The following is an 18806-nucleotide window of genomic DNA, read 5'->3' as shown; positions in this document are numbered from 1 at the left end:
GATTTTACTGTAAAGTTTGTTAACATTCTGATTTTAACATGTATTTTCCCATATCAATTTTTTAAAAACCCATAATAAACATAGCTTTGATGGCTACATAAGGTTCCACTATATAGATTTTTAATAATTTACTTAAGCATTCTCCTAATATGAGTGTTTGAGGTTAAACACCTAACATGAGTTGGGCCAGTCAGAGTCCTTTTCTGGAAATTTTCAAACAAGAATTAGGAGAATCAAGTCATTCCTTCTCTGGAGGAAATTGGCATATTTCCTGCTAAATGAAGTACTCTTGTGGAAATAAAATCCCTTTTTTCCTTTAGGAAAAAGAGAATAGGGGGAAATGTGAGAGGAGATGCGGTCCCTGCATGAACCAGTTAGCAGAAAAGCTTCTCCACCTTATTAGTCCTGCTACTCACTTTTGCTTCCTCACTCCCCACCTTCCCAAAGCCTTTGCTCTCCTGGAATCAGCCAAGAGACTCTGCAGTGAAGTCCAAATTCCATGACAGTTAGGAGGTGGGTGGATGGGTGAAATGTGTTCTCGGCATCTCAGGACTACTTAAAGCCTTTTTCTAGAGAAATATGGTTATCCATGGTGGTTAATTCTTCAGGATTATACTTCAGTACAATAATGGGTTACAAGTATTGTTACAGTAACCTGACTACCATGTATTTTTTTCCTATGGAAAAAATGTCCAAACAACCACTGATAAACACATTTTTCAAGCAAATACTTTATAAGTTGTGACTAACTTTTCTTGTAAATTGAGAGTTAAATTCATTTCTAAGCTATGGCAGTATTTGACTTCAAGGACACAGAAATCTAGAGCATTTAAAATAAAATTTTAGGCACAGTCCAATCACCTTACCTATAAAGAGCTTATTATGAAATCATGGGAGAACCCCATGACTTATACATGTTGTATATGTGTCAATATGCATACATACATATGAAACTTACAATTTGCCAAAACAGCTTCCTTTTATATGGATAAAACAAAGCAACACAGAAGACAAAGCATGAGTGCAAGAGAAGGAGGTAATAACTACCATTTTCACTAGTAGTACACCTCAGCTTTAACAATGAAAACATTAGGTATTTCTTGAAGATTATTCAAAAGATAATGCTTGAAATGGGTTTTGTAAATCATTTATTATGATTGAAAGGGAAGAAAATGATAGGAGACAAATATTACAATTAAACATGTAACATTATTCTCTTGTAACCAATCATAATAACATACTTTGAATTTTTTAAATGGCTATATAAAAGTAATTTCCCAGAAAATAAAATTTTCACATCATCAGTTACAGAAAATTGATTTCTTTCCATCAAAATATTTTATCTCTGCTCTATCAAAAATAAATGCCAAGTCTAGGGTACTACCATTTAAGCTAAGTCTTCACTACTTGTTTAAATTAGATTTTGGGGGGGCTTACCAGATGGTGAACTAACTATTGCCTGAGAATAAAGTCCTCACACATATGTAACACCTCTGCCAAGCCTGTGGTTCACCAACTAATGATTATTAAATGGTTTTCTGGGAACTCAGAAACTACTGTATCCCAGCCAAAAGGCTCCTGAGAGTCATCTCAAACTGGTAACCCATTTATTCTCAGAAATTAATTTGCTTACCCAGTGAGTGGTTGTGGTTCAAAAGATTTAGGAGAAATAGTAAATGGCAATCTATTTCTATGGGTTTTTTTTTTTTTACCTTTGTCATTACCAATAAAGCAAAATCTTACTTGATCAGTATACTTCTTGGCTCTGTCCTTTTGAAGGATGCTAACATGGGATGGAACATTTTTAAAAGGCTTATTGTGAGAACAGTACATTGCCGTAGGGAGAAAGCAGCAAAAAAGAAAACATGAAGGCTCTGCCAACAAATTAATTCAGCAGCTGACTTTTTTTTCCCAATTGGTTAAAAAAATACCATACACAGAGTGATAAATATACGTCCAAAATATAAATATAAAATATTCTACACATAAATAAAATTAAGTATACTCATGATTACTATTTCAATTAAACATTTTTGCAATATAATTTTCATGTCTTATCACAGTTTCATTTTTATCATGAATAATAAGTACTTTATTTTGACACAAACCGGAATGTACTGACCACTTACGTAACCTAGTAAAGTAATACGTTTCTAGACCCTTTCACCTAAAAATTTACCTCCTTTGACAGAAGAGTTACTTTTTCTTTCCTTTTAAAAAATATTTTTGGGAATTTATTTTTAAACTATAATTAAAAAGGACTGTATGAGGAAAAGCTTTAAGAATGGTCTTTGTTTTCATAGATATTATTATTTAACAAAGCAAGGTCAAGATGACCCAGCACCAATGCAATGAAATGTGGGCAATATTCCAGTGAACTTGGGTTATGTTGACAGCCAAAGAATGTCAGGAATCACTGTCTCATTTTAAGTTTTACACTCCAGTGATCTGAAAAAGTGACAGGGTACACTTTCTAAAACCACATAGGAGGTTCTAGTTACCTAGCTCCTGTTTTCTCACACAATGATTCATAGGGCCAGAAGACTTACTGCACTTGCTCTAAAATTTACCCTTCAACACCACCCTGCAGCTGTTTCTTAAACTGTATACTCTACTTCTTTCTAAACACCATATCATTAATTAAAAGCACATTTAATTACAGTACTTAATTTTTTGGCAATGAGCATTGCCAAATAATCAACTGGTTTGCCAAATGAGAGTTTGGAAAAAAACTCCCTTGAATCTCATTTTCTAAAGATTGTTAGAATATTTTTTTAAAAAAGAGAAAAAAGCCTTGATGTGTCTGATGGCAAAGGAGAAGGTGATGGAAAAAAATGACAAATTCTAACCCAGTTAAGCTAAGAGAAAATCAGCACGTGGGAAAATCTGTGTTTAGGTCTTATTACTAGCATTCATTTGAATATTTATGAATCAAATGAAAGAGAGTAACCCTCATTATTTTTAAAGAATGGACTACTAATGTGTGTGTGCCATGCTACCAGGATGTAAATGAACTTATTTGGAGCCGATGCAGCCATTGGTTAGAGGACAGGGAGTGAATGTTCAGGCCCCTGAGCTTTCAGAGTAAAGTGGGGCCTTTGGTTGGTCTGCTTGACAGAAGGGGCTGGCTTCCCATCACCCTGGCTTGAGGACCCTGGGTCCGAGCTGAGAGCAGCGCTGGAGCAGAGAGGTGGTGAACCGCCTTCTGCTGATAGAAGTTGTTTATGTAGCTGGCGATCAAAAGAGTGATTTCAAGAATCTAAAACAAGAAAAATGGAATTGTTATTCTCCTGAGAAGTTCTCATCACTTCCAAAAGAGAGTGAAGGGTTGGCCATGGGTGGTCTCCATCTGCAAGTACCCAGGCTACCAGATTTCCTTTTTAACCAGATCAAGCAGTGCAGTACAGTTGATCCTTGAACAACACAGGGGTTAGGGGCCCCAACACTCTAAGCAGTCAAAAATCCATGCATAACTTTACAGTGCCCCTCTGTAGCCACGGTTCCTCTGTATCCACAGTTCTACATCCATGGATTCAACCAACCATGGATTGTGTAGTAATGTAGTATTTACTACTGAAAAAAAATCCATGTGTAAGTGGACCCATGCAGTTCATACCCATGTTGTTCAAGAGTCAACTGTGCTTACATGTTCAGCACCATCAAGGCACTGACCTATTTTCTCATTACTTAAACCAGCAGAAAGTGATACTTTAAAAAAAAAAATCAAATTTAGTGGCAACATTAGGAAATGTGACAGTAGTACAATTCTACCAGTTATCCTAAAGCCACATTTGTGAATACATGAATAAGAAATTCAGTGTATTACATCAACTCTTTAAACTAAAGCACTGAGTGTACCATGATCTTCTACACTTACAGACTTCACTTAAGTATAGATTTAATTAAGAAACATATATGTCATTTTTTAAAGTTTCAAATTCTAAAACAGTAGTCTCTTTTAGTTGAGAATTTTAAGACAAAGTCTTCGAAAAATTAATTTCTCATTCTTTTTCCTAAAATCAGAGTTACATGTTAGAATGCAGCCCTTTTATTTACTGCTTTTACTTAGAGACATTAAAACTACATAGTTTGCTAAAAATAGTAAAGAAACAAGTATGCCTTAATTTTAAAACCTCACTCTTCTCAATAATGAGTCTGTAAAGTGAATTACTACAAGTACATAAAGTACCTGACAATAACAACTTATGCCAGGACCACTTATTTTGAACTTTCTGTATACCAGGCACTGGGCTATAAATACTTTACAATTCCTTCATTTTATTCTTAATCCAGGAAAAAAAAAAAGGTAGCATCATAGCATCATACCATTTTTTAGATGAAGAAACCAAAGTTTAGAAAGATAAGGTAAGCCAGAATTTGGACCTATGGTTGTTTGATTGTAAGTAGAGTCTGTTTTCCCATGAGGAACTTATTCTTTGTACAATATATGTTTTAGTATGAAAAAAACTAGCATAAAAAAGTTAGCATAAAGCCTTCTACTCACCTTGGGTTTTGCCATGGCAAAAAGTAATTTCTCTGTTGGTTTGTCCTTTGAATGTGCATTGTTAATGACTATCATAAAATCATCTTGATAACCTCCAAAGGTCATTAGACTCTTGTACACATAGCTGATTATTAACCTCTTCAAAGAGAAAAAAAAGTAAGTATGTTATACAATCTTTATTTTCAAAGAAAGATGAGAGATGATTAATAACATGTATCTCCGTTAAAATGATGATGTGGTCAACCACTGTAGATGGAAAATATGTTTTAAAAATTCCATAAAGTTCCAAAAAGCAAAACTTGAACTTGCCATGCACCAGCAACTATTTACATAGCATTTACACTGTATTTGTCCTTAAGATTTCTATCTGTCTATCTATCTATCTATCTATCTGGTTGAACCATCTGAAACTGATTCTTTTTAAGGTAAAAAAAGGTCAAATATTGGCAAATCCACATAGTTCACCCTGATATATAAACTTTGATATGTGTAAACATAAACAGTATCATGCATACTACTACTTTTTTAACATTCTGCTTCTTTTAACTTAACATGTTATGAACATCCTTCCATGACAACAAATGTACTTGTATAACATTTTAAATGATTTTATAGACATTTATTTGGATTTTATAGACACATAGACATTATTCAACTAATCTCCTATTGAAGAATATTTAAGTTTTTTTTATTTGTTACTATCTTAAACAATATTCCAATGAATATTTGGGGACATATTTCATAATACACATAGCCTAATTATTTCTTTGGTTATAAACCTCAACAGCTAAAATTGCTATCTCAAAAAAGTAAATCTTTCCAAACTCAAAAAGGTTATACCCATTTACATTCCCAGCATTACAGTCTTGCTAACACAGGATATCATCATTCTTTTGAAGCTCTGCCAATCTGATTGGTGAAAAGTAGAATCTCCCTGTATTAAACTGAACTTATTTGCTTGATGGTGAGATTAACATTTAAAAATACATTTATTGAACATTAGTATTTCTTCTGTGAATTGCCTCAGCCCCTCTGTCTATTGGTGTGTTCATCATTTCCTTACTGTTTGAAAAAACATCCACATTCATAAAGGATACCAACCCTTCATCATACATGCAGCAAATATTTTTTCCCAATGTGTTACTAAAACAATTTAAATAATATAAGTCAAAGATGTACAGCCTAAAAGGAAAGGAATCTGCGTATCTAATGATTAGCTTGCAAGATTCTGAGCAGACCATCCCAGCAGTGAACACCTCTAGTGCTGCAGGCTGGCAATGTCTACTTCCTGACCTGTATGTCCATCTCCCGGGATCTAGGAACTGGTTTACTTAGCTAAGGTAACTCAATACTTGTGTACTATTTCTGTTGACTTTAAGTCACTGACTTTATAATCTATCTTCAGATTATCTATTCAAGAACTAAAAGAACTAAAAGGAAACATAAACGCCTTCAAAAAAGTTTTGCAGCAATTATAAGGAGAAACAGTTACTATAACACTAAAGGATAACCTCGTTTCCAAGAAATTCTCAGTGATCCTGACTATAGCCACAAGTAGGAGAGCCCACTACACTTACCAGGTGAATTTAGCAATCCTTGCCTACCAGGTTAAAAAAAAAAAAAAAAAAAAGAACAAAAATTTTAAAAGTACTCTGATACATATAAAATATGATAGAAAATAAAGTAAATTTCAGATAAATAAATGAGTAAATAGAAATCACAGTTTGACTTTATATTTAATCATGTAAAAAGCTCTAAGATACTGTCTATGTACAAATGAACTGGTAATTGATATTATGGGATAGTATAGAAATTGTTATAGAGGGCTTCGTGAAACTGAACTTAAAACTTTGGTAACTAAAGTTTCTACCTAAATGTTATCTTCAACAGTTGCATTTTACACAGGAAGCAATCTTCCGAACACAATGAATGAACAGTCATTTTACAAATACAACCATGATTGCAATTTAGTCATGGTATCTTAATATTTTTCTCATATACAATATATAACCTGTCTAATCTTGATTTAAAAGATTAAATTGTAACCATAGTTATGTTTGTAAAATGACTATTCATTATATAGTATTAGGCAGAGTGTTTTCTGTGTATGAGAAAAGTCAGATAAAGATATCATTACCTTCTGTTTACAGTACACTGAGCAATGGAAATAGCTGACTCAATGCAGAACTTAAGGATTTAATCTTACCATGGAGTTGTATTCTAAGATGCTTAAACCATCCTCATGTATAGCCAGCCACATGAAAGTACTTCCAAGTGATGATGGGGTTATGGGCTATGAAGAGGTGAAAATACACTACATAATAAATGCTAAGCAAAATTACAGAAATAATTTTCAGTGTAAATGCAATGCAGCATTTGCAATAACACAACAACATCCTGTTATTAAAAATCTCACCTGGGGAGCAGGCAGTGTGGTATAATGGAAAGAGGAGTGAATTAGCAGACCTGAGTTTGAGACCCAGATCTGCCATTTATTAACGTGTGCATTTGGACAGGTCTCTTAAGCTAACCCCCAGCAGGTTTCATCTCTCCTTCTTCAGTGTTCCTCCATCACTCTGTTCATGTCACCCTTAACCATATTCTCCACACAGTAGTTGTTTCCAGGCCTATTGCAATACTGGTTGTGAGTTCCTGGAAGTGTGAGTACAACCTATCTGAAACCATGGGCATATGTATCCCTAGAGCTTAGCTCAATGTTTGGCAAACAGAATTCATAAATACTAAATGAATGAGCAAATGAGTGAGAGAGTAAATGAGTGAATGGATGAATGAATAAAAAGAAGAAAGCAGAGTTCAGCTGTTGTCTTCAGTCTAATGATTAAGCCTACTGAGTGTAAGAAATGATTTACGGTATGGGGAAGTGGAACGGAAGGGAAAAGACAGAGACGCTAATGGCTTTCCTTCCCTTTCCTTAGTGTCCCTTCATGGTTTTCTTTAAATTGTTAGAAATTTCCTTATTTTCTTTTAAAAAGCCAAATGTAATAAACCTGGGGTTACTCAGGTTATCACTTTATATTTTACTGAACTGAATAACCTCCCATTCTTTCTTACTTTTGCAAGAAACAATTTGGCACCAAAGAAAGGCCACTTCCTGGCTACTGTCAAATAGATTCGCACACAATCAGCAGCACTGTGTCCCCGGAGGGCCATCCATCTGGTTGACAGTCGCTGGCAAAGCTGCCTAAAAAAAGAAAAGAACAAACACAAAAGAAAAACACATAAATAGTGTATGATCCTCCCAAGATAAAGCTCTCCTTGAGCCGATCCTAAGCACCCCTGGGAGACATACTCACAACCTAGGTGAAGCTGTTGTATTGTGAGTCCCATCTCACCACTGTCTGCCCCTTGTCCTTTTTGCAGCATTCCTTCCACCAAATTCTCGTACGGTTAGTGCTCCCAGTATGTATGACCTAAGTTCCCCGCTCCCCACCCCCTTTAGGTAAAATTTTAAAATCTGATAAGCTAACGTCAAACCGCATACATTAGTTTAAAAGGGAATAACTTTCATTTTTAAAGAAAAGTACAAGAAGTCAAGACTGAAGAATGAATCCCCAACAGTGGAATTTTAGGTGCTACCACTCCTGGTTTGAAGAGATGCTAGCTGCAGGGGAAACCTCTTAAACAAAAGTACGAAGGCAGCCACTTATTCTACACAGACAACAGACTGATCTCAAATGTTTCTGTTTTGGAAAAATTCATGGTGAATTGGATTTGCCTCTATTTTTGAATCTACAGCTTTTCTTTATATGGTCTCAAATTAGTTGTTTAATTAAAATTTTATATTATAATAAAAAATCTTGTGTAAGAAGATAGTTTATTTTTATTCCAATTTGTTTATAATGGAATACCCTGAGATAAAAATTTTTTGGTAAACACTTAATAAAATTAAACATCTTATTAGCCAATTTTTTCCTTTTCTTTATTAGCACGATTAATTTGGACAAGAATGAATAAGGTCAAATGAAAAGTAGATCTTCTAAATTAAGGTAGATTTTTTTCTCATTAAAAAAAGTTTAAATCTAGATACTACAGTTTCCAGGCACATCTTAAATAAAAAGAACTATAACCTCCTGGTATTCAACAGTACTTTAAAAATCCTGAGAAAATTGTTATGTACAATTTTTTTCATCTTTAAACTTTGAACAGAAAAATGTCACTGAAAAACTAGTGTGCATCTGTCTTTTCAAGAGTTACAAATAGTTCTTTACCTTAACTGTTCTTCAGAAGAGTCATCTCTATACCTTTTAGGATAAAATTTCTCTATGAGTTGTTTTATAGTTTGATTTGCTTTGCACTGATTAGTAACATGCCCTGCTGGAGTAGAAAAAGGTCTTTCAAAGTCTCCAATCTCCACCTAAGTGGAAACCCAAAAAAGAGAAAATACAGGATATTAAAAAAGAATTTTAAGAAAGAAAATTAGTTTCTTTTTTCTAAACATTTTTATAACATACAATATATAAATCTATTTGTCATGATTGTGTGATTATGGAATTTATAATCATATATAAATACTATTATTTAAATTTAAATTTCATTTGAAGTCTAATTATGAAAAAAATCTATAATTTAAACATTCCAGTTTCATTTCTACATTAATCACTCTAGGTTAATGTCTGGTAGTATTTGCTAAAGGTCACTTACTCTACCCTTCCTGTAACAGCACCAGATAATTTTTCATCTTTAAGGTACCATTTTGGTTGATAATAGTAAGGCAAAATAGAACTTAGAAGTGAAAAATTAAAAACTTATAAAGCTATGAAAAATCTTTAAATAGTATTACTTGGACTTTTTCAGGATCTCTACCGAACATCATGGGAGCAAGTACTATTTTCTCATTACTTTCTTCCTAGATTTTCTCCATAAATGTTACTGTATTCATGCTCTCAATCTATTATTCTGTCATTTCTGGAAATAAAGCCCTTCATTCCCCCTTTTCCCTGAATGAAACAATGTTCAATCCTTACTTCCATTAACAGGCTACACAGATGCCATCCTCTACCAACCCATCCAACCACTCACCCATCCATCTCTCCATCTACTCTCCCACTCATTCATTCACCCAAACCTATAGTGAGTCCCTGTTATATGCCAGGCACTGTGCTAATTTATATGAGAAAGAAAAAAGCTGAACATAGTTCCTATCCTCAAAGAGTTTACTGTCTAGTAGGGGAGACTGAAGAATAAATAAATACTTGTGATAATCTGTGTTAAATGCTTTGTATAGGGTACCAAAGAGGGCTCAACAAGTGAGATGGGGTGGGGGACATACTGAACATCCACATCCTTACCTAGAGTACTCCCCAGCATGCAGATGGAGGGTTCCATCAAGACTGGGATGGTCTTACAGAAAGCCCTGGGTCTCCATCTCAAAAGGGCCCTCTGCCTTCAAGTAAGCTGTTAGCACAACCAGCCTCTGAGATTCTGACCCCTGTGACCTCCCTTATCTAGTTCTTAATCTGACCAGCTATTGTCTAAATTCCTCAGCTGAGCTTTGCCCTTACAGTCTATTCTTAAGACTTTCTAGTTTCCTTGACCTGGTCCCTTACTTGACGATTTCTTGGCTTGGCTTTGCTGTTCAGTTTTTTCACCCTCATCTCCTATCTAGTCAGGTATCATCTTAATTTCCTCACACCAAATAAAAGTTGTCCACCTGCTCTTCAAATACATCGAAATCCTTCCCCCAGAGCAAGCTTTTCATTGTCCCCACCTATCACCAGGCAGTACTCAGCACAGCTAGCTGTGAAGCCTTAGACCAGGATTTAACCTCTAAGGATATGGCAGTTGGACAAACAATAGTTACAAACATAGAGGCCACTTAAGGCAAGCTTGGCTGTTAGGGAACCCTGCAGTGGGATATTCAAGCTCAGGGTCTCCCTCTCTGGCTCCTGGCATACTCTGTGGCACAGAATGAGCACAATAAATGTTTGAAGAATCAACTCGGATAATCCCCAATATGCCTCACATCAACATGACCCCTTACCAGACACCATGTACAGCAATCAGAACATCAGCTCCAAGAATTTCCTGATTAAGACAGAGAATATCAACAAGGACCTATAGATATGCAAATCTACAACAGAAATGACTATTTTCTTCTACAGACCTCAGATTTCCTCAGCATATTTCATTTATCTTCACAAAAAATACTCTGAGGAAGAGACCAGAGGTATTATTTAATTTTCCTTTTGTAGATGGAGAAATTATACTTTTTAGTTAGTAATATGCTCAGAATTTTATAGGTGTATGGTTTTACCTTTCTACCCCTTCCGAAAATTCATCTAAAAAATATTAGAAGTGTGTATCTCCAAAGGATATGACAATTTTTCTTGGAGAAGCTTTCCCCAGAAAATTAAAAGGTAAGAAGATGAACTTAAACTTTAGCAAAAATAAGAGTGATTTTAACAGAGCATCTGTGCCTTTAGAGAACCAAAGCCTAGAATGGCATGTGATAGGAAATCATTCCTAATTCTATCACCAAGAAAAAATGTGACCTAGTTCTCATTTCTTCAGCTTTTTATCACTTGCAAAAAGGGAACACTCAGTGTAGCACTGAACGCTTTAAAGTCTGGATGACCATAAAATTGTTATGAAAGTAAACTAAATTATCAACTAGTCATTCATCCAAGAACATTTATGGAGAATGGACTGTGTGTAAGGCACTGTGCTAGATACAAACATGAACAGAGAGAGCCCTTGCTCTCAGGAAGGCCCCAGTCAGTGGTGCAAAGCAGAAACAAATAACTAATAATAAACCACTGGGGTCAGGACAGTAATAGATACGTGCAGGGCATTACAGAAACCCCAAGAGGAACATTTAACCCAACCAGGCAGAATTCAAGAAGGTTTTCCTGGAATGAGTGACCCCTAAGATGAAAATTAAAGGATAAGCTGAAGTTCACAGGTAGAGGCATGGGAGTAGAGGTGTTCCAAGCAGAGGAGACAAGTAAAGTTTAAGAGGTGAGAATAAGTGAATCATATACAACTCAGGACCATAAAGTTCAAGGTAGAGAGTATTAAAAGATAAGGCTGGAGAGGCAGGCAGAGTTTAGATCATGACAGTCCCTCCGTGTAAAGAGAATGACACAGCTGGATTCACATTTTTGCTGTATCTCCATTCCAGTTACTGTATATTACTGCTGCCTGACAAACCACCACGGCAGTTTCTAGGCCCAGACCTTAGAAAATGGCAGCTTCCACATCTTGTCTCTTCCGGGACAGCTCTTGCCACCCCACCACCATTCTGTGAGGAAGCACAGGCAACCACTTTACGAGGCCACGAGTAGGTCTTCCGGCTGACATTCCCCAGCCGAAGTTCCAAGGAAGAGCTGGCATCAGCCCCAAGACGTGTGAGTGAATGAGCCTTCAGATGATTCCAGCCCTCAGCTGTAGAGTCACAACCAGTCTACAAGCTATGCCAGTTGATGCCATGTGAAGCAGAGACAAGCTGCCTTTATACATCCCTGCCCAAACTGTCCTTTTGAACCGAGTCTTGGAGTCATTTGCCATGCAGCAATAGGTAATTGGAACAATCTCTCTAGATTCTGCACGGAGGATAGAAGTGTGTGTGGGACCAGACCAGAGAAAAACACGTTAGAAGCCTGATGCAGGAGAGCAGGCAGGATGTGATGATGGTCTGAACCATAGCAATGGTGGTCAGCATGGAGAGCAGGGAACAGAGTTAAAATGGGCAGGGCACATTTTAACTGGGGGAAAGGGAGAGAGGGAGGGCAGAGTCAGTGATGATTCCTGGATTTGAAGCTTGCTTGGCGGACTGAATGGAGGCAGTGAATACGCAAAATGTGAAGGAAAAGAAGGGAAGATGATTAGTTCCCGATATGTCGAATTTAAGGAGCCCATGAAAGAAATATGAGCTGGAGAGAAAAGATTTGGGGATCATCAGCACAGGTGGTAGATAAAATTAAGAGAATGAGTAAGATGTCCTGGGATGGTATGTAGAGTGAGAAGACTGAAAACCCTGGGGAATCTAAGCCAACGACACATCATTTTCCCTTAATTAACCTGTGCAAACACCCAGATGGGGTAGAAACCGTGGGTTGTCTCTTATGACCATTCTCTCCTTCTTTCTGAATAATAAAAACCTTGAATTTAGCTGGGCTCACTGCTGCCCAGCTAAGACCACATTCTCCAGTCTCTCTTGTAGGCTGGCAAGGTTGTGTGACTTAAGTTTTGACAGAGAAACATAAATAGAAGTGTTCTGTGTAACTGCTGGGAAGTTTCTCAAAAGCAGGAGGGCATGCCCTTCTTCAGTCCTTCCTCCATTATGATGCCTGGAACATTGATGTAATGGCTGGAGCTCTGGCAGACCTCCAGGACCGTGAAGATGACAGCAGAATGGAGGGCAGGATAAAGCCTATGCCCCTAATGCCTGTAGAGGCGCCAGCATGCCTATCTCTCGCTGGGGAGGGGCAGACTCCCCCCACCCCACATCCCTCTAGAGTTCTCTTAGCTGGTCTAATAATGAAACTGACACAAGACAGATTAACAGGAGAGAAAAAACCAATTGAACGCACAGAGGTCTCATAGAAATGGGACCCCTGAAATGACCAAAGCAGGCTGTTTATACATCATTTTTAGACAAAGAAACAATTATTTATGAAGATTTAACAAAACAAAGGGGTTTGTGCTTGGGATAGCAGATTAGTGAAGAAGCAACAAAGTTTGTTTATACAGCTTTCTTAGCCTTGAATTCCCTAACTCTGTTGACAAGGATGCTTTTTATCCTCCTGGTAGAGGGAGGATACATTCACATGGGAAGATTTATTTCCTGCTTTTAAGGGAAAAGAGGGAGGTCAGAGTGTTTTTTAAATATATATCATTTTTTTTTCACCAGCTGTTTCTCAAGTAACTTTAATTAAAAATAATCAATATGCCACTGAGGCATATTTGGGGGCACACTGCCCTGGGCCCCAACACTCTCCATATGAGAGACAAATAACACTTCCATTTTAACTGTCATTATTAATTTGCATGCGTGTGTGGTTTACAGCCAACTGAACTTAATTGATACAATAGGTAAGTAAAAGAAAGTGCTTTAGCTTTTTAGAAGACTGATCCTATTTGACTACTGAACGATTTTAGCATGGCAACCGCAACCCCACAGCTCGACACTCAAACTCCTTTATTAAATGCAAAGCCTAGTGGGATATTTTCAAGAGATTAAGAAACTAGGTTCCCTTTATGGAATATTGTCTCATTCTACATCACCGCAATTGTCAGCAATGGGAGTCAGGCTGCAATTATAATGCCTGTAATTTTTAAGGTGTTAATCACAGCAAATTGAATTTAAAGAATTATGAAAGGTATATTGTTTTACTACATTTAATTCAGTGGAGAAATTAGTATTTTATCATTACAAAACATCGCTCTATATAACATGGAAGTTACCTGAGCTAAAAGAGCTGCCATTTCTAACGCCAGGTCCCTGTTCAGAGGAAAAAGTCCATTTACTATTTGATCATTTGTCTGATACATTAACAGCAGCTTTTCTCTATCAGTCTCTCCACGAGCTTGCATTGAGAAATACAGTCTGTAAAAAAAAAGAGGAAATTTTTCATTAAATGATCTACTTACAAAGGAAAAAAGTAAAGAGAAATCCAGAGGACTGATATGGGGTTGCTCTAACAATAGTTCTCTCAATGATACAAACTTAGACCATTACTATCGGTTAATGACCTCTATTTCTGTTCTTTATAACATTTATCAGCAAACTGAGGAAAAACTGCTTTGAAGTTGAGGCTGATGGATGCTTCTATGCTACCTTTATGCCCTGAAATACCTTAATACCTTAGATGTTACTGAGGAAGGACCTCAGACACCAGTGGGCTGTATAAACCCAGTTTTCAAAACACCCATGATCTTTCCTAAACACCTTGGACACACCAGGGAATAGAAAATGAAGGTTTCAATTCAAAATCAACATCGAATGGTCAAGTGGGGCAGTTTTCTCTGGGAATCTAAAAGATAATATTTGCACATTTAAATGTTTTGACTTTTTTATGCCACATTCTGATAAACAGCCTTAGGATCTCAAAAATAGTTTACATGTTATCATTATTATTTGTTGAAACATGACATGACTTTTGTTTGCCTAGGTCTTCCTCAATTCAGTGACCCTCTGTGTTTAATCACTGTGCTGTTTCTTGGTATGTGAGGCTTCTGGGGCTCTGATTCCAGGCTGCAGGGCAGGCACAGAGCACTGTAAACACTGTAAATGCCGTGACAGTGGGGTGGGTAAGCAGCCCCGTGACATACCTTAATATTGTCATGACAACACAGTGGCAGGAAAACAGAGATTTAGATCTGGCATTTGTTAAGTGTGTGCTCAATTAGCTATAACTGGATTTCCAGCCTTTTTTCCCCTATCCACTTGATGATAGGGAGAGGACACCCTATCATCAGTTACAGAGTCTTTCATGGTAATTACCTCAAATAGCAAGGAATGAGAGGGCAGCAGGTCAGAATCTTGGGGGAAGCACGGGGGGTGGACTTTGAAAAGCTCTTCCTCCCCAACGTTCTGATTATTCTTTCCATTCACGCCAGCTTAAGAATCACTGGCCTGGGCCATCATTCAGATCCCATGTCCCCTGCATCGGCAGGCGGACTCTCAACCACTGCGCCACCAGAGAAGCCCCAGAATGGTTTCTTGATAAAATAATTATCTGTGACTGCATGATGGCAAATTGTTAACTGGTAGGAGAATATGGCTGGGCAATAGAAATAGATTCTAAATTCAAAATGGTGTTAGCAAAGGGATATAAAATAAAGAGAATAAAGTTTAAGATGAAAGCCCTCCCTTTCTGGCATGTGAACGTTTTTGTACTTTAGCTTATTTTCTCCACTTGAAGTTAAGAACTATGTCTTATTCATCACTATAATGCACTAGGGTTTTTTTAGCTAAGTGTTAACCACTGGAAGGTTCTTAGTAAAAGTTTGAATTAGTAATACAGCTAGGAGGGAAAAAAGAACCTGTAGTTCAAATGGCTACAGGCAAGAAGAGCTAAAGTGCATTTTCTATCATTTCTGGCATGCCAATAAGACTGCACCTGGGAAGGGAAAATGAAGCACCATAGGCACGAAAGAGAAAAACAATTCCAGACACACATATAGGAACACAACCTGTAGGAATCATAGGCTCAAGCCCCTAATGGAACAGTTTGGGCTCCAACAGCTTTATAGGGATTTGGAGAGAATGTGAAGAGGAACTAAAGAGTCACAAAAATGATCAGGAAGTCAGAAAATCAAATCCACGGATCTTGAATAGGAAAGGCGCCAGGGTTACATGATCTGAGTCTCTCCCAATATGACCAGCTTCCAGCTGCTCTCCAATCCTAAAGGGGCCTGAAGCAGAGAAAGGGGCTTCTGTCACAGCAGGGAGGGCACACGTTGGAAGGCCGGGGCATTCCCAAATGCCCACCTCCTCACTTGACATCCAGGAAGCTGAACACTGTGGGATGGAAATCACATCACTATGTGGACCAGTATCAGCAAACACACTGCTCCAAGTTCAGCAGAGCTCTCGGCACTGCTGGGTAATCCTTTTGCTCGCCTCCAACCGGCTCCATATTTCAGTCCTCAGAGCATTTATTTCCTACTGTTGCCTTTCTCATCATCATGTAAACTTACTGAGGAAGCAGCCTGCCTTCACTCTCCATTTACCTTCCTTCCTTCCTCTGTCCACCATGGTCTGCTAATAACACTACGAAATCTGCAATTGTGACGCCCCTTCCCTGTTCTCCTCCGGCCTCTATGGCTATCACAAGTCCTGTGCTCAGAAGTCACCACTGTGAGAAGCCTTCCTCTCTGTTCGCACAACAGCTTGTAAACAGACATGCTATATTCACAATAAGAGCGAATATCACTGGGGTATCTGCTATGTGTTAGGCTCTGATCCAAGTGCTTTACATTTGCCAACATTTAGTCCCTCAGACAACCCTAAAGGTAGGTACTGTTTTCATCTCCACTTCATGTAGAGGGGACCTGAGGCACAGAGATGGTGAGTGACTTGTTGAAGGTCACAGAGTGGGGGAGCCAGGATTCTAACCCGGCAGTTTCTCTCCAGAGCCCATGTTCTTCACTACTCTGCTATACTGTCACTGTTACAGCATTAATCACACTGCTAAGAATTCATGTCTGTCTCTCCCTATAAACTGTAAGATTTCTAGAAGGTAGGAAAATTCTATTCACCTTTGAATCTCTAGGGCTTCAACAAGGCCTGGCACTGGCAGACACTGGATAGATGTTTACGGCATGAATGGATAAATGAATGGTGGTGAGAATTGTTACATATGGAAACTATTTGCCAAAAAAAAACCCTGAAAAATCCCTTCTGTAGCCTTGGGTAAATGAGTTAACTCTCTAAAGCTTCAGTTTCCTCATCTATAAGATGGAGATTAATGATAACACCTACCTAGAGGTGTTGTTAGGATTAAATGAGATGACGCATATAAACAGCTCAGCATAGGGCCTGGTATGTGCTAAGTGCTCAATAAATATTGGTGGTAGATATTATTACTATTATGATGATGATGAGCCTTCTCTAGAGGTCTTTAGAATCACAAGAGTCTCTTCATACTAGAATTTTTTTTTTTTTTTTTGGTGTGAACACAGCTGGAAGAAATGGGATAAACTAGGTGACCTGTTAAGAGGCTTCTTGGCTTAGGAGCCAATGGATATAGGTGCTCTTACAGTCAGCTAAAGGTGGCAGAGATGGGAATGTTAAACTATGTTCCAGAAAACAATAACGAAGAATTATTGAAAATAATCTTTCGTTTCAAAGAGGGGAGAAGGAAGAGTTGTTCTCTGTAGAGAAAGACCCTTGCCAGCTTTGTTTTGTTAAAAACATGCTTTGATTTTGCAATTTCAAACAGACAGTAAGAAACCAAATTAAATAAGTGGCTTAAATATGAATAGAATTTAAACGTTAGTTACCAAATGGTTTTCTATGAGAACAAGTTCAAAACCTATTAATTAGATCCTTAACCCCTAAATCTAAATAATTAAAATTCCATAACTTACTAAATATAAGCAAAAATTCCATGATAAAGAGAGCTGGTGCTTTAGTTTTGCTTATTGCAGCGCTGCCTGACAGATGAAGAATCAGGTCCGCAGCTGCATGGTAGGTCACAGCCAGCTCCCCTCCTAACTGTGTCCCTGGAAATTAGGGCTCATTGTCTAAGCTATTTCGCACATGTGCAAATCACGACCACATTTAGAAACAGTACTTTCTCATAGATGTGGCTCTCCAGCCATTTCAGATTTCTGTTAAAAATTAAACGTTATGATCGAGTTGCTTTTTCTCTGATGTCAAAGATACTGTCATAAAGCTTTGTTGTTGTTAACAAGGCATTGTGTTATTCATGACTGTCTTTGTCCTCCCTGGTGGTGTTTGCTAGACTTGGCACAGTATTCTTACGTCTTTCAGACCACTTTTCTCCATTTCATCCATTTAATTTTGGTTCCAACTGTGGCCATCACAGTCAAAATCAGTATGTATTCAACATTCATAAGCTATGCAGTGTTAGGAATAGTCTTAGACATGGACGTAATTCCACTTAGTGCCAACAAAACCAAATGAAAATTCCTGAACCTCTTTTACATAAACATATATGGCAGGTCAGGTCCAGGAGCTGGCTTCCTTCCACAAAAGACACAGGCAGCAACACGGACCTCTGGATCAGTGCTTCTCAAAACTTAGCATGAGTAAGAATCACCTGGAGGGTTGTTAAAACAGACTCCTGGGCCTTATCCCCAGACATTCTGACTTAGTAGGCCTGACATGGGGCCAAATAATTTGCATTTCAACGTGTTTCCATGTGATACTGAAGCTGCAGATCCAGGGCCCACACTTTGAGAACCACTGCTCCAGTGATCACAAAACTAAAACAATCATCTGGAAGGTCCACATCTTCCAGCTGCTGTTCTTGCTAGTCACCAAAGGGCCACAGATGAAGACTGCCATCAGTGGAGACAGGTTCCTCTGGGAGTACAGCCTATTATATTTCTAGTATCTAAATAATCCTGCTTATCTCTACGAATATGAGATTTTAAAACCTTAGATACCAAAGCTTGACAGTTACCTTCTCGTTACCCAGAACTCCTGCGAATCACCTCAGCTCATGAACCCCTGAACAGAGAAGCTCTCGTGGCTCAAAACCACCATTTATTCAGATCAAAGGAGTCTGTTCAAACAGTGGTGACCCTTCAATGTCTGAGTGTGTAAGAGGAATCCACAATATGAATGCACAATATTTATTTAACTGTT

General features: G+C 37.7%; 1 protein-coding gene across 5 annotated transcripts in view; it reads right to left on the bottom strand.

Moving 5' to 3' along the window:
- Window positions 1–1131: 1131 nt before the first annotated feature.
- The window catches only part of PLEKHH2 (pleckstrin homology, MyTH4 and FERM domain containing H2), a 107741-nt gene continuing 90066 nt past the window's right edge, over window positions 1132–18806 (bottom strand). The window contains exons 25-30 of one of the 5 annotated variants that reach the window (XM_024753606.1): window positions 13931–14072; window positions 8734–8879; window positions 7577–7706; window positions 6711–6797; window positions 4505–4642; window positions 1132–3259 (exon numbers count right to left, since the gene is read on the bottom strand). In XM_024753606.1, the coding sequence (XP_024609374.1) occupies window positions 3080–3259; window positions 4505–4642; window positions 6711–6797; window positions 7577–7706; window positions 8734–8879; window positions 13931–14072 (823 nt within the window). In that variant the 3' untranslated portion in view covers window positions 1132–3079. Of the gene's footprint in view, window positions 3260–4504; window positions 4643–6710; window positions 6798–6819; window positions 7157–7576; window positions 7707–8733; window positions 8880–13930; window positions 14073–18806 lie in introns of those variants that run through there. The other 4 variants (XM_024753607.1, XR_003004298.1, XM_024753608.1 and 1 more) reach the window with 4 other exon arrangements.

The sequence above is a fragment of the Neophocaena asiaeorientalis genome, unplaced genomic scaffold (genome assembly GCF_003031525.2).
Source record: "Neophocaena asiaeorientalis asiaeorientalis breed wild unplaced genomic scaffold, Neophocaena_asiaeorientalis_V1.1 scaffold171, whole genome shotgun sequence".
NCBI classification, from domain to species: Eukaryota; Metazoa; Chordata; class Mammalia; order Artiodactyla; family Phocoenidae; genus Neophocaena; species Neophocaena asiaeorientalis.
This window is presented reverse-complemented; position numbering and strand designations above follow the sequence as displayed.